The sequence below is a fragment of the Podarcis muralis genome, chromosome 1 (assembly GCF_964188315.1).
Source record: "Podarcis muralis chromosome 1, rPodMur119.hap1.1, whole genome shotgun sequence".
Lineage (NCBI taxonomy): Eukaryota > Metazoa > Chordata > Lepidosauria > Squamata > Lacertidae > Podarcis > Podarcis muralis.
Genome location: NC_135655.1, coordinates 109,930,597 through 109,949,820, shown reverse-complemented (window position 1 = coordinate 109,949,820; position 19,224 = coordinate 109,930,597). Strand labels below are relative to the sequence as shown.

The 19,224-nt window shown below is 41.1% G+C and overlaps 1 protein-coding gene across 2 annotated transcripts in view; it reads left to right on the top strand.

Annotated features, from left to right (window-relative positions):
- Positions 1-19,224, top strand: part of LRP2 (LDL receptor related protein 2) — a 146,523-nt gene that overhangs the window by 35,410 nt on the left and 91,889 nt on the right. For both annotated transcript variants that reach the window (XM_077936987.1, XM_077936994.1), the window contains exons 5-12: positions 9,879-9,989; positions 10,103-10,216; positions 11,062-11,178; positions 12,162-12,305; positions 12,862-12,981; positions 15,857-15,985; positions 17,121-17,290; positions 18,475-18,698. In XM_077936987.1, coding sequence (XP_077793113.1) covers positions 9,879-9,989; positions 10,103-10,216; positions 11,062-11,178; positions 12,162-12,305; positions 12,862-12,981; positions 15,857-15,985; positions 17,121-17,290; positions 18,475-18,698 — 1,129 coding nt within the window. The remainder of the gene's footprint in view (positions 1-9,878; positions 9,990-10,102; positions 10,217-11,061; positions 11,179-12,161; positions 12,306-12,861; positions 12,982-15,856; positions 15,986-17,120; positions 17,291-18,474; positions 18,699-19,224) is intronic.

Below are 19,224 nucleotides of genomic sequence, written 5' to 3'. Positions count from 1 at the left end.
TTTGCTTATTAAACATGGGCTCTGAGTACCATGCCTTATTGCCTATTGTTCATTATGGCCCGGTGTTATCCTACGCAACAGTGTTAACTACCAGAGTGGGTATGACAAACAACAACAACAATATTGTGTGTTGTATGTCTGTGAAACAATTTACGTACGTACATTAGACCAATGGTGGAACCTTAAGGATGTTAGTTTGGACAAACCACTCTGTGTTTCCCAAAACTGTAGATAAAGGTAGTCTATAGGAACATAACTATTAATTGTGGAATTTCTGAAAGATGCATTATGAATGGGTGACATCTCTACTGCCTTCCTTACTACATTCTGCTTCCTGCCCTGATATTCTCATAGCCCTGTGATAAAGGTTTTTCTTCCCTCTGGTCAATAATGAATCTCCAATAATGATTTCTATTCACCATTTCCGTGAGTTCTAAGAACAATTTCTCATCAACGTGCCTTAGAGACAGTTCATTTATCCAGCAGAATTAGGCCACTGTGGTTCCTTCCAGGTGTTTTGGACTGCAATTCTCATCAGCCCCAGCCAGCATAGACTATGGTGAGGTATGATGGGAGTTGTAGTCCAGCAGCATATGAAGGGCACCGGGTTGGCTATGCTTTAGTCAGTGGATTTAATTGAATTCTGTAGTTTTTGCTAAACTTTGTCAGTGAAGCACGAAAATTAAAGTGTAAAAGTTCAAAAGTACTCTGTTTAATTTTAAAGCCCGCTCCCAGCCAAATCAGTTAAGTGGGCCTGTCATTGCTTTAAGGTGATTAGTTTCGCACAGCAGTGTGGGAGACCCAGGGTTAATGCCTGATCTCCGTTTAGTAATCCTTGGACCAATAAATCCTGGGGTTGTTACAGAGTGGTAGACTCAGCCTTGGACTGAGGGAAGGCTTCATATCTTTCAGCAACAGTCATTATGACTAATTAAAGGGTTGGTGTTGACAAACCTTCTTTTTTTTTTTTTTTTTTTAAATATTTTTTATTGCTTTGTTTTCCAGGGTCAAAGTACAACATTAATACATCGTCAATAACACAACAAGAGCTTTTTTTTTTTTTTTTCAAAGTAAAAAAAACAAAAAAGAAAAAGATTCACTTTTTCAGATCCTTTTTCAACATCAACTGGACTTCCCCACATCTTCCATCCCTGCTTTCTTTACAATAAAAATCAACAGCAAATTAAAACCTTGTTTCATGTGTATTTGTATTTTCATCTACTTATTTACTCTAAAAGTTAAACTTTTCTCAAACATAACTTAGTTTTAATCATTTCCGAATCTCAATACTGAAGCTTGTTTTTCTCAAAACTTAGCAAATTCTCAACATTCATATAACTTAAAATGTTTTTGTAAATAGTCCTTAAATTTTTTCCAGTCCTCTTCCACTGCTTCTTCTCCCTGGTCTCGGATTCTGCCGGTCATTTCAGCCAGTTCCATGTAGTCCATCAGTTGCGTATGCCATTCTTCCAGTGTGGGTAACTCCTGTGCTTTCCAGTATTTGGCTATAAGGATTCTTGCTGCTGTAGTTGCATATAGAAAGAAAGTTCTATCTTTCTTTAGCACTCTCTGGCCCACAATGCCCAGGAGGAAGGCTTCTGGTTTCTTATGAAAGGTATACTTAAATACCTTTTTCAACTCGTTATAAATCATTTCCCAAAAAGCCTTCACCTTCGGGCATGTCCACCAGAGGTGAAAGAATGTTCCTTCAGCCTCCTTACATTTCCAACATTTATTATCAGACAAATGATATATCTTTGCAAGTTTGACTGGGGTCATGTACCACCTGTACATCATTTTCATAATATTTTCTTTTAAGGCACTACATGCCGTAAATTTCATACCGGTGGTCCATAACCTTTCCCAGTCTTCAAACATAATGTTGTGTCCAATATCTTGTGCCCATTTTATCATGGCTGATTTAACTGTCTCATCTTGAGTATTCCATTTAAGCAACAAGTTATACATTCTTGAAAGCACTTTCGTCTTAGGTTCAAGTAGTTCTGACTCTAATTTTGATTTTTCCTCCTGGAAACCAATTTTTTTGTCCTTTTTAAAAATCTCTAAAATTTGGGCATAATGAAACCAGTCTCGCACCTTTCCTTTCAATGTTTCAAAGCTCTGCAACCTCCAAGTGTCCCCTACTTTTTCTATTATTTCACAATATTTTGCCCAGCCACCCCCCATATTAAGTATTTTTGTGGCCTTAGCCTCTATTGGTGACAGCCACCTCGGAGTTTTGTTTTCGAGTAAGTCCTTGTATTTAGTCCAGACAATAAACAAAGATTTCCTGACAATATGGTTTTTAAATAGCTTATGAGACTTTACCTTGTCGTACCACAGATATGCATGCCATCCAAAAGCATTGTTGAACCCTTCCAGATCTAGGACATCAGTGTTTTCTAACAAAAACCAATCTTTCATCCAGCAGAGGGATGCAGCTTCATAATACAACCTTAAGTCCGGCAGGGCAAATCCCCCTCTTTCCTTTGCATCTGTTAATATTTTAAATTTTATTCGGGGCTTTTTGCCCTGCCAGACAAACTTCATAATGTCCCTCTGCCACTTTCCAAAACACTCCACCCTGTCCACGATCTGCAGGGCCTGAAACAAAAACAGCATTCTTGGCAATACATTCATCTTAACTGCTGCAATTCTTCCCAACAAGGAAAGTTTCAATCTTGACCAGATTTCTAAGTCCTTTTTAATTTCAGACCAACATTTTTCATAATTATCTTTAAACAAGTTCAAATTTTTCCCAGTCAAATTAACCCCCAGGTATTTCACTTTTTTAACCACATTTAGCTCCGTTTCCTTCTGAAACCCCTCTATTTCTAAAAGGTGTCAAGTTTTTCACCAAAACCTTAGTTTTCTGTTTATTTAGCTTGAATCCCGCCACCCGACCAAACTCAGAGATTAGTTCTAAAACTCTTTTTGTACTGGGTTCTGGCTCCTGTAATGTCAAAACCAAATCATCTGCAAAGGCCTTCAGTTTATATTGTTTTCCTCCGACCTGTATTCCTTCCACCCGCTGGTCCTTCCTAATCAAGTTCAGCAACACCTCCAGGACGGAAATAAATAGCAAGGGTGATAGGGGGCACCCCTGTCGTGTTCCTTTTTCAATTTTAAACTCCTCTGTCACCACATTATTTACTATCAATTTAGCTTTTTGTTCTGAATAAATTGCTTCAATACCATTTTGAAACGCCCTTCCCACTCCCATCCCTTCCAAATTTTTCTTCATAAATTTCCAAGATATGTTGTCAAAGGCCTTCTCCGCATCTATGAATATCAAAACTGCTTTCGTATTCAAGTTTGTCTGTAGTAGTTCCAGGACATCCACAATGTTCCTAGTGTTATCAGACAAATGTCTGCCGGGGAGGAAGCCTGCTTGGTCTTTATGAATTACTTCATTTAAAACTTTTTTCAATCTATTTGCCAAAATATCAGCAAAAATCTTGTAATCCACATTTAGGAGTGAGATAGGACGATAGTTCTTAAGTTGAGTCTTTTCGGATTCCAATTTTGGTATCAAAGTAATGAATGCCTCTTTCCACGATTCTGGTGCCCCCTTCCCCTCCATAATTTGGTTGCATACCTCCATCAGTGGTTGAATCAAATATTCTTTCAATGTCTTATAATACTTGGAGGTAAGTCCATCTGGGCCCGGGGATTTGCCTAATTGCATGTTCTGAATGGAATTTTCAATTTCCTGTTGTGTTATTTTATAGTTCAGGGCTGTTTGTTTATCTTGTGTTAATTTTTCCAGGCCGTAGCTTTTTAAAAATTTATCTATCTCAGTCTCCACTTGGGGTCCTTGGGTATACAATTTTTTAAAATATTTCTGGAAACACTTTCTAATTTCCTCTGGTTTCTGAATACATTCTCCTTCAACCTCTAGATTGGTAACAAAGTTCAATTTTTGTCTCCTTTTCAGCTGCCATGAAAGCAGCTTCCCACATTTATTTGCCGATTCAAATGATCTTTGTCTCATCTGTTTAATTTTCCATTCAACTTCTTGATTTATCAGTTTCGCATATTGTGCTTGATGGAATTTTATTTCTCTTAAAACTTCTTTTGATTTTGGGTTAAGTCTCAACCTTCTCTCTCCGTCCTTTATCTTTTCCAAAATCTTGTCCTTTTTACCATTCCAGAGTTTTTTCCTAATAGTGTTCTGTTGTATCAGAAAACCTCTCATAACAGCTTTACTTGCGTCCCAGATTGTTTTCTTTTCCACCGAAGTGTTCAAATTTATTTCAAAGAAGTCTTTCATCGTTTTTTGGGCCTTCTTTACAATCTCCTGATCTCTAAACAAAGAGTCATTCATTCTCCATCTGAAGGATCCAGCTGGTGTGAGTCTCAAATCCATTTTCAAGGCGTTATGGTCGGAGCAAGTTTTGGGGCAGATTTCAATCTTTTTGGTCTTAGGTGCCAGTCCTCTAGATATCCAGATTTGGTCGATTCGTGTCCAAGATAGGTGGGCCTCAGAAAAGAATGTTCCCTCTTTACCTAGAGGGTTCTTTACCCTCCAAATGTCAATCAAGTCCATATTGTCTGTAAGTTCAAAAAAAGTCTTTGGTAGTCTGCCATCTTTGGTCAAGTTTTGGTTTTGTGACTTGTCCATATGTGTGGAGACAACCCCATTCATATCTCCCATCAGAATGATGTTATTATAGTCAACATGGTCCAGCATTGTCTCATGCAGCTTCTTGTAAAATTCTGATTTCCCCTCATTCGGTGCGTAGATTCCTACTATCAGGAATTTTTCTCCTTGTGTTTGTATTTCAATCGCCAGAATTCTTCCTTGTTCATCTTTAAACACAAATTTTGGTGCTAGGCTCTCCTTAGCATATATCACTACTCCTCTTTTCTTGACTTTGTCTGATGAAATAAATTCTTGGCCTAGTCTCTTGTTAATTAATACTCTTCTGTGGAGCCTAGTCACATGAGTTTCTTGAAGACAAATGACGTCTAGTTGTTCTTTCCTCAATATATGAAAAATCCTTTTCCTTTTTTCAGGGGAATTTGCACCATGAATGTTCCAACTGAAGAGCTGCAGAGACATCCTGGATCAGTTTGTCAGCCAATAGGGCTGTCTCCCTTGTCGTCTATTCCTGGAGGTGGATCTTTTTGACCAGGCAAGGGGGGTGGCCAGGTACCTGCTGTTCCTTTCCGAAGGTCCTCCCCGTGATCGTTCAGGAACTTTTCTTGCTCCTCCGCTGTTCTGATTCTTACCTTCTTCTCTTTCCAGTTGAAAGATAGGCCTTGGGGGAATTCCCACCTGTAAGGAATTGTGTTGTTTCTGAGTAATCTTGCCAGATCTTTATATGTAGTTCTTAAGTCCAACAGCTGTTTTGGTATGTCTCTGAAGATTTCTGCTGTCTTTCCCTGTATCACCAGTGAATTTTTGAAATGTAGGCCGAGTATATTATCTTTTTCTTGCTTAGATCTCAATATGACCAAGCAATCTCTTGGTTTATCCTTTTTGGCCACTCTTCCCAGTCTAAAGGCGGTGACAATTTTAAAGTCCTTCTCTTCTGCCAAACCCCAGAACTTGGATATTTCTGCAGTCAAAAAGCTGATCAAGTCTTCCTTTTCTGATTCTGGGATATTTCTAAGCCTAAGATTGCTTTCTTTGCTTTTCAGTTCCGCCATAGACAGGTAGGCCTGCTGTTCAGTAACTTGTCTACTCAGTGGTCTTACTTCTCCTCTTAGTTCCTCTATCCTTTTTGTATTTAGGTCTGCTTTTGCACTTGCTTCCTCGGCTAATTTTCGACTCTCTGTTGAAGTCTTTTCAATATTTCCTATCGCCTGTGTATTTTGAGCAACTTGGTCTGTCAATTTATTAATTGTAGCTGTCACCTGATCAAATTTAGCCGCTTGTTCATCAGCTTTTTTATTTAAAGCTGCCAGTTGGTCCAATATTTCTTTAGAGATAGGGTCTAGCCCTCCTGCAGCCATATCTTCCAAAACTGGCTGTTTAGATTGTCCTTCTTGCAGACCCGTCACAATTGGGACTGATGACCTACGATGCTGCACAGGCAAAGTTAATTGCAATAGTTCAGCTTGTTTTGCTTTTTTGCCGGCCCTTGTTTTTCCTGCACCACTCATTCCACAGCTGTCTATGTTTCAAGGTCAAATTGTAAATCCCATGGGAAAGGCAATCCAAAAAGTAAACAACCAGACACACAAAAAAAAAGTAAATTCCAAAACAACCAGCAGTTCTCAGAGACTTATAGTTCTACAATCCAGCAGGGGGAGCACCCCAGAAGTTAGAGAGGAAAGATGGAAATTTTCCTTTAAGTTCCCAAGTAGGGTAAATCCAAAACAGAGGGGGGGAACCCTCTAAATTCCCTTTAAACTGCAGAGTATAGAAAATCCTTGCAAAGGTGCTTGCAACAGTTCCTTTCTTGTAACTTGCAGAATAGCCCACTGAAACTTTGTATCCCTGTACACAGTCACCACAGTCTGATGTTACTTTGTATCCAGCCAGCCCGAGAGCTGGGTCTCTTAACATTTATAATCCACAAAAGGGAAAGAGGAATAACCCAAACTCTGTCCACTTATAGTACAGTCTTAATTTGTCTTTAACTTTTGACAGTCCGAATTCGCAGGGTAAATTCCAGGTTCTTTTTAACTCCTTTCCATGCTTCCGTTTTAAAAAGACTTTGCTCAGCACTTTAAACAGGGACGGAAGACTGACTTCCTTTTTAGCGTCTCCCGCTTTCAGCCGAAATTCACAATTTTACTGTTCAAATAAAGTCTCAAATCTCTTACTCACGAGTATGTTGTTTCCAATCAAATGTTCAAAGAAGAAAGGTCAGCGCTCATCAGCAGCAGCCGCGCGGCTTCACTTCCGCGGAAAGAGCGATGGATTCACAGCACCGCTACCCCCTCCACGTTCCGGAGCCCCTTACGGGGTCCCTTCTACGTTTCCGAGGTAGCTCCTGGTACCCGCCGAATCCCACGGCCACGGGCTCACTCTACCCGTGGATTTTCTGAATGGGTCGTCGCTGTGCCGTAGCGCACGACCCTTTTCCGCGGAGCCCCTCTTCAGCAGCTGAAGAGGACCGCCATTGCCGTTTCGCGCCGCCTCCGGAAGTCCCGTGTTGACAAACCTTCTTAATCAACAGAAGGGAGGTGCCTGTTAGTGTGGGGTCTTAAAGATAGGAGCGTTGCGCTGATTATGGGAAACCTAATGGCAGCAAATATCAAAAGTGTGCTAATGTTTTGGAGGGCATACAATGTGGATAAAGTGACAAACAATATGAGCCCCTCATAGCCCTCTTTTACCACACTCTGTTCAAAGAATCTTTCATGTGGCAGGATCTTCAGCCCCGGAAAGATCTGTCTGCACTGATTTATTGATGCATCAAGGCCATTTCATAGGGTTCACTAATAGAGCAACGTACACCTCTTCTGCAAAATCTCTGTAGAAAAATGTCCCCTATGTCATGAGGCATGTGACTAGCTTCTGTATAAAATTCTCTTGCAAAAGCCGATGGACTGGGTTCAGCTATAATGCTCGATAGGAGTGAAGATAAATAGCAGTGCTTTGAAGTCAGAATTAAAGAATGGGACCCATGAACGAAAATACTGTCACCCAATAAAGACGAGGAGAGCTTTAAGGCAACGAGCTGCTGTTGAAACAACTCTGAAAATAAAGACATACAGAATTTGGTTTCTCCAGCAGAATTGGAAGAGCCTTTATTCTTTTTGGCAGTTGGCATTGCTGGAGGTAGGTTTAACTGTGTAGGAGATAAACAATGTTTCTGAATGAGGAATGATATTTAAGAGATTGGTCAAATGCACAATGCTCTGCAGTTACAGGCAAAGTAAAATGGAACAAGCAGATTGAAGGCCACAGCCCATTTTACTGCTAATGGGATTAACAGCAAGAAAAAACTACCCATGCAAAGGCTAAGATAAACATCAGACCAGTGTTTCAGCTCCAGTCCATTTAATTAGTGTTTCTGCTTCATAAAAATAATGGTTTTCTCCACTTACATAAATGCATTGCTCTGATTTAGAATCCTGGCTTCTCTCTCAAGAACATTTCAGATAAAACCATTGTGAAGAATGTAGAAGGAAAGCACGGAAATTAGCGTGGGTCTAATTCCCTGTAATTTGCCATTTTTATGGACAAGCATCTTAATGCACCAACTATGACTTGATATTTTGCTTCTGCGCTGTGCTGCTAAACTGTAGGGAAACTGTGGTTGGGCCAACACATTTTTGCTATGTGAATCAGAATGCCAACTGATGCCCAAATTAACTATGGCTGACACATAGTGTGCTGGTGCATGCTGCTGAAATCGTCGGTGTTTTGTTCCTCCTCCTCTGCTGCTGCTGTAGATGGTCTTTAGGACCAGGCACAAATCCAAGCATCATCAATGGCAAAGGAATATCACTGCTGGCATTTTCCACTTTTGGGGCATGTTGAGCATTCATGCTGTAGTATTCATGCTGTAGTAGTTGGAGCCCTCAGCTACACCAGGTTGAAGATTGGCCGAAGAATGTGTTAATGAAGCATTTCAACTGCACTGTCTACAACACCACATATACGTGCCACTGTCTCTGGAGCAGCTAGCAGCTGTTACAATATTGTCAAGATTAATCCCATTAGCCCCTAATGACCAGCTGTCCCCGATGATTATCCTGCCCTGGGCTCATAAGGTTTTACTACTGTTGCTTCATTTAGACAATGATTTAGAAACACAATAGGAAACGTTGGAACAAAAAACTGTGCTTTAAAAGTAAATCTGAAATAAAAATCTTCAAATGAATTAAAATAGTAATAGTTAATGAACTATGGGAAAGATTATGGGAAAACAATGCTATCGTAGTTATAGGTCTAGAGGTTCTGCAGCTCTGCAGTTGCAGGTACCCTTTGTTTGCAAAGCTTGAACCAGAAATAAGAAATGAATGACAACATCTGAATTCCCCCAGTCATCTGAACATGGGGAGCTGTATTTAAAGAAATTTTAAACTCATTGGTGAGAGGAGATCCTACACTGTGAGATCTTCCATTTGGTCAATCACATTTCCTTGTGGTGCTGAGAGAAGTAGGAGTGAGTGCGTGTACTAGCACTTTCCCCCAAACTCTTCCTAGGATTGTTCTGGGTAGGGCCAGCCCTACCATTAGGCAGAGTGAGGTTGCTGCCTCGGGCAGCTGATTTTGAGCATTGTGAAATTTTGCTGTTTGTTAGTTAGCAAATCACTAGTTATTTAATGTATTGGTTTTCTATTTCTGCTGCCAGGGAGGAAGAGAAGTGTTTGGGTGATTTTCTGCCATAAGTTCTAGAATAGCTTGACTGGCCTTGGATACCATACACCTTGACCTCAGTTGCCATTTGCTGCTCCGTCACAGACAGTGAAATGTCTTGGCTTGGTTTTGGTTCTGGGGAAGAAGTAAATAATGCCCAAGCAGACTTCATAGATTGCTTACAGTCTTGGGAAAACTGGTGGATGATTCAAGAGCTCAGTGGCAAAGAAGGACGAAGTCAGATGTTTCACAAAGCAACAATGAAAACAAAATTAAGTGACATAATGAACAGCTGGGAGGGGAATAGATAGCCCTTTAGATTAGGCATAGGCAACCTTTGGCCCTCCAGATGTTTTGGCCTACAACTCCCATCATCCCTAGCTAACCGGACCAGTGGTCAGGGATGATGGAAATTGTAGTCCAATACATCTGGAGGGATGAAGGTTGCCTATGCCTGCTTTAGATGATGATGGACCACAACTCTCAAAGATCTCTGATCATAGGCCATGGTGATTGAGGCTGATGGAAGCTGGAGTCCATCTGCCATCGTTGCTGATGTATAGCCTAACTGCTTCCTCTGATACATTAGAGTAAAGCATCTTTCCCCTTGCAGAGTACCCAACATGTGATCAGCTATCGTGTTCCAATGGAGCATGCTTTAATGCAAGCCAACGTTGTGATGGCAATGTGGACTGCAGAGACGCCTCTGATGAAACCAACTGCAGTAAGTACTGCGTATGCACACCATGGAGGATTCAACTGGTGTGCTTGGTCGTAATAACCAAAATGCTGGCATTTCTTTCTAGGCCACGTTCATGTGTTTGTCCTTCTTTTCAGCTCGTGGATGTTCCAACTCCCAGTTTCAGTGTGGAAATGGAGAATGTATCCCCCGAGCCTTTGTTTGTGACCACGATGATGATTGTGGAGACAGGAGCGATGAAAACTCTTGCAGTACGTCAGTCTTCACTTGGGCTTCTTTCACTACTTTACAGCTCAGAGATAGGGAACTTGTGGCTCGTCAGTTGCTGTTGGACCACAACTCCCACCATCCTTGATAACTGGCCATGCTGGATGGAGCTGATGGGAATTTGAGTTCAACGGCATCTGGAGGGCCACATCTTCCCCATACCTGACCTAGAGGCTGAGCTTGAATTAAGCATGAAATGTACTGTTTAGAATATTGGACAGCGTACCTGTGAGTTTTACCAGCAGTGGAGCAGGTTCACTCAAACCTGGACCATTTCAAACGTGTGTGTGTGTGTGTGTGTGTGTGTGTGTGCGTGCGCGCATGTACACTGAAGATTGATGATGCCCCGCTACTGAAATCCCTAGATGGGACATATCTCTGTCAACATAGCTAAGGTCAGTAACATGGGACAAAAATTCTTCCTACTTGTTGCTTTACGGTAGGTTAGAAATACTGGGGATGTTCTCCACTCTGTGCTCTTTGAAGGAAGATTTGTTTGGGGGCTGGAATGCAAGGCACCTCTGCTTCTTTCCTAAAGACAGTCTTTCTCCTGCCTTTGTAATGTGTGGTTGTGGGTCCCCTCATGGTCTGCTCTGCTCTACTGCTTTCATCCAGTTCAGCTGTCCGTGCTCCTGCTTGCAGGCCTGGTAGAAAAGAAAGAAGTTAAGAAGGCAGCAGAAGCCTTGGGCACTGAACCTTGGTGGTCTGAGCTTGCTCCAGCAAGTTTTATTTCCATGTGCACATGTCTAGAGTCCAGGGAGGTAGTGTGAAAAGTTTGGCATATGGGGAATTCTTTATTATTATTATTTTTTGCTGTTCTCTTCCTCAGCATATGCAACTTGTAAAGGGAATTTCTACACTTGCCCAAGCGGTCGCTGTATTCATCAGAGCTGGATATGTGATGGAGATGATGACTGTGAAGATAATGAAGATGAAATAGGATGCGGTAAGCAATGAAACAAGCTGGCTTCAAAAGTAGTGACATTTGCAAATATGACTTTTCTGCCCCTTCTGGGTGACGATTTATACAAATGCAGGTAGAAGATAACTTGCCATATTTTTGCACCCCCTTTTACAATGTCCAGTTTTAAAGCAATATGTAGCTTTTGTTACCAAGTTTAGTCCAGAACATTAGACTATGACATATCAATCCTCAGCTGCACTTTGGCACTCAAGATGTAATATCAGAAGTTTTGTTTAAACTCAGGGTGCGTTAGTGGGACAATGTGGTAAGTGATGAAATCATAATATACACTTAAAGGACAAGATCCTTAAAAAAATCTGTCTGCCACAAAACGCATAATACATGCCAGAAAGGTCTAATTCCTAGTTATAAAGATATGTATGTGGAACCCAAGACATATTTGTCAAAATGGTGTGACCATAGGCTGGCCTAAAGCAGAGGGACGTGAGGCCCTATATGCCATCCCAGTTGTTCAACTTGACAGATGTTTCTGAAATCAGTAAGAGTTCCACCATTTCACGCATACTGTTCCCCCCCCCCAAGAAACAGAAACCACTTCATCCATTTGATTTGTTACATTTGCAATTAGAGCATTTTAAGTTTACATTTCAACATACAATGTGTGATTATGAGTGATAACTATTTGCAAACGTGGAATATCTTACAAGCGGGTATATCAAGGAGCTGTGATTGGAGGCAGCCATTGCCTTGTTGGCAAACCCAGGTTCATTTCTGCATAATGTGCGAATTCGTCTCTGGAAATAATAGAAAAGTTTGTTTTCTTAAGTACCATGAAGCTGAAAGAGAGAGGCAGAAAGAAGTAAAAGATTGGCTGATGGAGGCTTTTCTAGTTATACTACAGCTCAGATAGCTAGTGACAACCCCATCCCTCAAAATAACAAATGCTTCTTCAAACCTGAAATACTATTTGATATTGTGTAATGATTTTCTCTTCTGTTCCTTAGAGAGTGGGCATCGAGAATGCTACCCTGGTGAATGGGCCTGCCCTCTGTCAGGACAGTGTATTCCAATTGGCAAAGTCTGCGATGGGACTCCGGACTGCCCAGGCAGAGAAGATGAAACAAACATAACTGCAGGCAGACACTGCAGTGAGTAAATAGCACATGCAAAAGTGTATGGAAGGATCAGTCTTGCCATCTAGGTTCATCTCCGAGAACCTAGTATTGGAAAGAAGAAAAGGGAGCAAGACTTTGTTTAACTTGCATTCACAAAGTCTGGGACACCCTTTCTGATTTTTTGCAATGCTTCTTCCACATAAAAGTTGGCTCAATAATTTTAAGTATGATTTGTCTACAGAGATCAGTGGCAGTTCCCTAAGATGAATGCTTACCTGGAATCATCCAACACATAACTACTGGGGTGCGATTCCTAAGCTTGAATTGCACACTAATAGTTATGTGTTTGACAGGGCCTGTGAACATAGCTGTTAGTTGAGCTCATGGTGCAAAATGGCCCCATTTCCCAACTGATGTCTTTGCATTGTACACACATTAGCTTATAGTTAAGGTTCCCCATTTGTTCCCTGTTTGCTGAAACAGATATTGTGTGTGTGTGACAAAATACCTGTATGATTCAGTCTGCAGAACCAAGCTGCTAATACTTTGTCTTAAGGGCGATATTCAAAATGACTTTTGTTTTTGGCAGACATATCTCGCTGTGCAGCATTGAGCTGCCAGTACCGCTGTCACTCTTCCCCTTCTGGAGGAACATGCTATTGTCCTGCAGGATACATAATCAGCAGCAATGACAGCCGTACTTGCATTGGTAAGTGAAGAATGTTGAGATATTGATCGTCCATCTCTTAACTTCCTCCCCAAAATTGTCATGGATGTTAAGAACTTTCAGTCTTCTAAAGCTATTGTTACTATCCATTTTTTCTTTTGTTACGGTGACCCACGGGTTCAGATTTGCTTGATATTGTAACCCATTGATAGATTGCCTGATAGCAATCATTCATGCATTTTAACTGCAAGTTTGCCTGTTTTATAACCATTACTTGACACATCTCAGCAAAACTTTGCTTAGCACCCCTATTAATGTGGAAGCTGTTGAGATGTTTATAATGCTTTCCAAGTTATTCATAGTTTTGTTGATGGGAATGTAAGAACACCAGTGACCATCTGATTGCAGGATATTTCTTCATAATCTAGAGAAATGTTTTCCAGAAACATACAGGTACACAAACTGTGTCAGATGTCGCGAAGCATGAATGATTTAAATCATTTTATTCCCAATAAAGACCATTTTGACAAGTATCAATGGGGTGGTTGAGCTTGCATTTTGCCAAATAGTAGATCAATGCATTTCTGGTGGTGTGAATTTCTGTTGGACAGGGATACTGTGTCAGTACTGGAGCTGTGCCCCATATCTGAACAGGTATTCATGGGACTTTAATGTGGGGCTTCGAATGCAGCAGAAGAAAAATGGTAGCTTGCTTTCCAATGTATGGCACAGCCCATGCTTTTCTACTTGCTTTTTTCGCTTGTTGTGTTACTCTTGTCTTCAGTTATATATATATGGTGATGCCCCAGTGAATGCAGTGGGCTTTCTGCATGCGTGACAAGGCAGAGTATTTCAGTGTGTGATGCTTAAAGGTGTAAGTTAGAACAATAAGGTCGTGTAATCCTCTCCATTACCTTTTGACCTAGTTCTCTTAAGGTGCATATTGACAGTACCACTTCAGACTATAGATGACGGAAGGAGGGTTGCTCAGACAGCTGAATGTTCTTCCACCATTCAGAAAACTAGCTAGCAGAGAAGAAGGGGTTCAGTCCAGTCTTCTTCCTGTCAGCCTATTTTTCCTATGTGTGGATAATTTTGTTTGTTTGAAGGAGTATGCAAATTTGGGAGCCCCCCTATCTAAAGTGGTACAAGCCCATCCTCCCTGAGGACTAGACCTTTATCTGTTGGTTTGTTCTTCATTCTGCCTTACTCAGACTGCAAACGAAAAGCCATTCACCTGCAAAGTAATCCAATTTCAGTTGTCCTTACAGTTTTTGAGATGGAGGAGTTTAATCTTCTAATGCTGAAAGCCGAGTCCAAATTAGTGTCAATAATCTGATTCTTGCTTGCTCCTGTTATAAATGTTGTGAGATGAGAGAATAAGAGGCACGTCTGGCTTCAAGGTGATTTCTGAAATGTCAGAAGACAAAACTTAGGTGCTTTGCTTCATTGTTAAGATTGTAGTGCAGCTGAGAAACCCCTAATAAAAACACACAATTGTTTTTTTTTAAAAAATTGGTTAGACCTATCTAACTAAAGCATGATTTTGTGAAGTCTCTCGTAGCTACTGGCATTGCGGTCCCCATCATTTTAAGAAAGGTGGTTTTCACAAATCACAGAGCAAGTTAACTTTCTTGTTGTTTAGTCGTTTAGTCGTTTCCGACTCTTCATGACCCCATGGACCAGAGCACGCCAGGCATTCCTGTCTTCCACTGCCTCCCGCAGTTTGGTCAGACTCATGTTTGTAGCTTCGAGAACACTGCCCAACCATCTCGTCCTCTGTCGTCCCCTTCTCCTTGTGCCCTCAATCTTTCCCAACATCAGGGACTTTTCCAGGTAGTCTTCTCTTCTCATGAGGTGGCCAAAGTATTGGAGCCTCAGCTTCACGATCTGTCCTTCCAGTGAGCACTCAGGGCTAATTTCCTTAAGAATGGATGCTTTTGATCTTCTTGCAGTCCATGGGACTCTCAAGAGTCTCCTCCAGCACCATAATTCAAAAGCATCAATTCTTCGGCGATCAGCCTTCTTTATGGTCCAGCTCTCACTTCCATACATCACTACTGGGAAAACCATGGCTTTAACTAAACAGACCTTTGTTGGCAAGGTGATGTCTCTGCTTTTTAAGATGCTGTCTAGGTTTGCCATCGCCTTTCTCCCAAGGAGCAGGCGTCTTTTAATTTCGTGACTGCTGTCACCATCTGCAGTGATCATGGAGCCCAAGAAAGTAAAATCTCTCACTGCCTCCATTTCTTCCAAGTTAACTTACATCTGATTTAGAGTTGCTGTGAGTTTTTATTGTAAAATAAGTGGTTGGGATTGGTTTGAATAAGCATTTGAGCATATAAATTGATATATCTCTTTTTCATTTTGATCAGGGTAGACTGAGCACTGAGGAGTTGTGATTGGCAAAAGGACACCCAGTTTGTTTCATGGCTGGGCAGCAAAAGCCAGTGTTTGAACTTGAAACTTGCAACCAGGGTTCAAACCCAATGTCCTACCTGTTGCATTACATGCTGCCTCATATAGTTAGTGTGTCATCTTTATTAAATGGCAGCCCACATTTTAGCCAAGGCAGCGGTTTTCCAAAGATGGGCATCAGTCTGGGGTGAGTTTAAGGAGAATGGAAACTTAATGCAACCACATAGAGGAGCTGGTTGTTGTGGTTGCTGCTGCTGTGTCCTGTGGACCCTTACTCAAAATACTCTCAGAAGTTTTGGATATTTTTAGATCCTAAGTTCCTGGAAAACATGGAAGAGGCATGCGTTTATAACATCTGAATCTGATGGGCATCTTTCTGTTAGTAAGGAAGCATCTGCATGTGTGTAAGATAGGACTCCTGCAAATAGGCAGAAAGAAAGTGATGAATTCTGTGGACGGAATGTGCTTGGCAATGTTTGCAACCTTGTCTGTGTCACAGACTTCGACGACTGCAAGACGTGGGGCATTTGTGACCAAGTGTGCGAAGACCGCGTTGGCCACCATCGGTGTCACTGCGCAGAAGGTTACGTCTTGGAGCATCACCGCCACTGCCGAGCCAATACCTCATGTAAGCCAGTAGCTCTGGGAGCTGATCTTTCTCCCTTGAGCGATGCTTTGAAAGCTAACATTATCTTGTCATCTCACAGGTGCTTGAAAGGAAAGCCGATTATATGCTTGTGATAAATGGAATGCCCTTGAGTGTAATGCAAGGATGCTTAAAGTTTTGCAAGGCCTCCCAGCACTTTGCTGTCACTGCCCGCACCATTTATTTACCTATTAGCCAGTTGTTGCTGGAAGACCAGGCAGCAAGTCCCCTCAGTATCCTTCACCAAGTAATGAAAACAAAGACACCCGCCCCCCCCCCCCCGCCATTAAGGATTTCTAAGTGCCATTGATTTAGATGGGAGAGGTTTAAACAAGACCATAGCTCAGTGGCCAAACTTATGGTTTGCATGCAGAAGGTTCCACATTCCATTATTATATCTCCAGAAAGAAATTCCAGTCTGAGCTAGACGGACCAGTTGTCCGGCTCAGTATGTGGCAGCTTTCTTAAATGTGCATTTATCTCCACAACAGAAATCGGTGATGCTTAAAAGTGCTTTAAATTGGGCAGGTTTGCACACAATGCACATATTTTTAAAGTATGAAAGTCGTCAAAGAGAAATGAATAATTTTTGCCTAGCACTTTAAATATGTGTACTAGTTCGTCTTCTCCCAGAGAACGAGACCCAATTTACATGTTACACCAGTTATGTGGCTTCTTCCATAATGTGTAACCATATGGGCACTTCTGCGATATAGTTAGTTACCTGTATGAATTGGTGGTGGTGGGATTAGGTCTTGGTTGTATATTGACCTAAGAAACAATAGAAAATGAAAAATGTTCGGAATAGGGCTATGATACAAACTGCATGAATACCTGTTCATACAAGCAGATAACTGTATAGACCATTATCCAGATAATCTGGGAATCATGACTCTCTGTTTCATGTGTAAATTGGGTCTTAATATTGGGGTTGCCGTAGAGAACCAGATTCTAGAAAATGTATAGAATAGGTATGCCTGTAAGGTAATATTTTATAGCCTGGCGGTACACCCAGTTGTCACAGTTAACTGTTGGTCGTTACCCACCCTTTCTGTAGTTTTCTAGCTAATGCCCAACTGCACAAGAAATGGCACATTAATGCCTTCTGTTCTTTCAGCTGGAGTTGCCTCAGTTATTTTTTCTAATGGCCGTGATTTGCTGGTTGGAGATGTTCATGGACGCAGTTTTCAGACTCTAGTCCGATCCCGGAACCGTGGAGTCGCCGTCGGTGTGGACTTTCATTTTCAGCTGCGTAGAGTATTTTGGACAGATACAGTGCAAGATAAGGTAGGTTGAAATGTCGAGCAAAATGGCATTTTGGGAGCAGAGGGATCCAAGAGCAGGATGTGTTGATAACTTTTCATTTCTCGGAACAGATGCAGGGCCCTCCTTTGTTTCCCAACAAAAACGAACTTTGAGATGGTTTTATGATAATGACCGCACTTGCGAGCTATGCTCTTACATGTGATTTATCAAACAAAGCACACTATTATGCTATGGTACTATCTTGAGCAATTCTTAATATGATTGGAAATGGAGTCCAAAAACCTAATTAAGAGAAATAGTAGACATTCTTTCAAAACTGAGTGTATTTTTTCCTTTGCAATTTCTTGAAACTTGATCATTTAAAATGTGAAAGTACTGTGTTCTCTGAGGAGATAAAAATCAAATATTCCTCAAGTATATTACAGATAATTGAGCTCTAGGTAAGAAATATTGACAGTGTGTTGTGCTATGGGCCAATATTTTATTCCATTGCTTTTATGCATTGCTTATATTAAGTTCATATAATCCAAAAGGTGTATTCAGCTTCAAATCCAAATGGTTCAAGATTAATTACTTTAAAAAGATTGGGAATATGAGTTAAGAAGAACAAGTTGCTTTTTCTCTTGCCTTGCAAATGCCCTTAAAAATATTCTTCTGTCCAGTTACTAGCCCCCCCCCCAAACCCCTATATTTGGGAGCAGGAAGGATTTGTCTCTCCCTTCTTCTGTAGCCCGTTCTCTGCGTCCCCTAGATCAAGGGCTCCCAATCTGTGGTCCACAAACTTCACTCATATGGTCCATGACATGTCTGTGCATTTGTGGTTGAAGATGGAAGATGCACATCCATCACATTCAGTCTTCATATTGATTTTTAATTGTATTTTTCTTTTGTTTTTTATATCGTGTTGTATTTTATTCTGTTCTTGTATTGAATTCTATGGAATTCAAATTGCTTTATAATAAAATACAGTATATAAGAAATAAAAGAAACATACAGTGAAATACAGTGAAAACCACACAGCATCTAATATAGCACGTTACAATTGCTACAACAGGCAGAAAAATAATTCAAGGGAACTGCCAGGACTCAACAAATTTCAAGTGGTCAGTGCAGACAAAAGTATGATTGCTGATGCTAGACCTGTATTCAGAGGGGGCTCTAAATGTCCAAAGACCTCACCATTGTAATTCAAACTTTACTTTCAGGTTTTTTCAGTTGGTATTGATGGCTCAGAAATCCATGAAGTTTTAAATGTTTCAGTCGACACACCTGAAAACCTAGCTGTGGACTGGATTAACAACAAGCTCTATATAGTAGAAACCAGTGTCAACAGAATTGATATGGTAAATTTGGATGGAACTAATCGAGTAACTCTTATTGCTGAAAGCTTGGGAAACCCTAGAGGAATAGCTGTCGATCCTACTGTTGGGTAAGTTAAAATGCTGAATTAAACAGAATCCCTTCTGTTTGTAAACTGTAAACTTTAAAGCAGTTAAAGTTTTTGAAATATCATGGACTCTGGAATAAATAGGAACGGATGATGGTATAGAGCTTTCAGCTCTGTGTTCTCTTCCTCTTGCAGAATTGCATTATTTTGCTTTACATTCCTTTGTTCACTGCTGTGACAACTGCAGCAGTACAAGAGTCGTGATAGCAACATTTTGCTGAATCCAAGAGAAGAGGAAGAAATATGGTGCAACTCACTGTGTTTATGTCTGTGGCAGGAGATGGCAGGCACCTTCTTAGTACAGTGGTACCTCTGGTTACGTACTTAATTCATTCCGGAGGTCCGTTCTTAACCTGAAACTGTTCTTAACCTGAGACACCACTTTAGCTAATGGGGCCTCCCACTGCTGCCACGCCGCCGGAGCACGATTTCTGTTCTCATCCCGAAGCAAAGTTCTTAACCCGAGGTACTATTTTTGGGTTAGCGGAGTAACCTGAAGCGCCTGTAA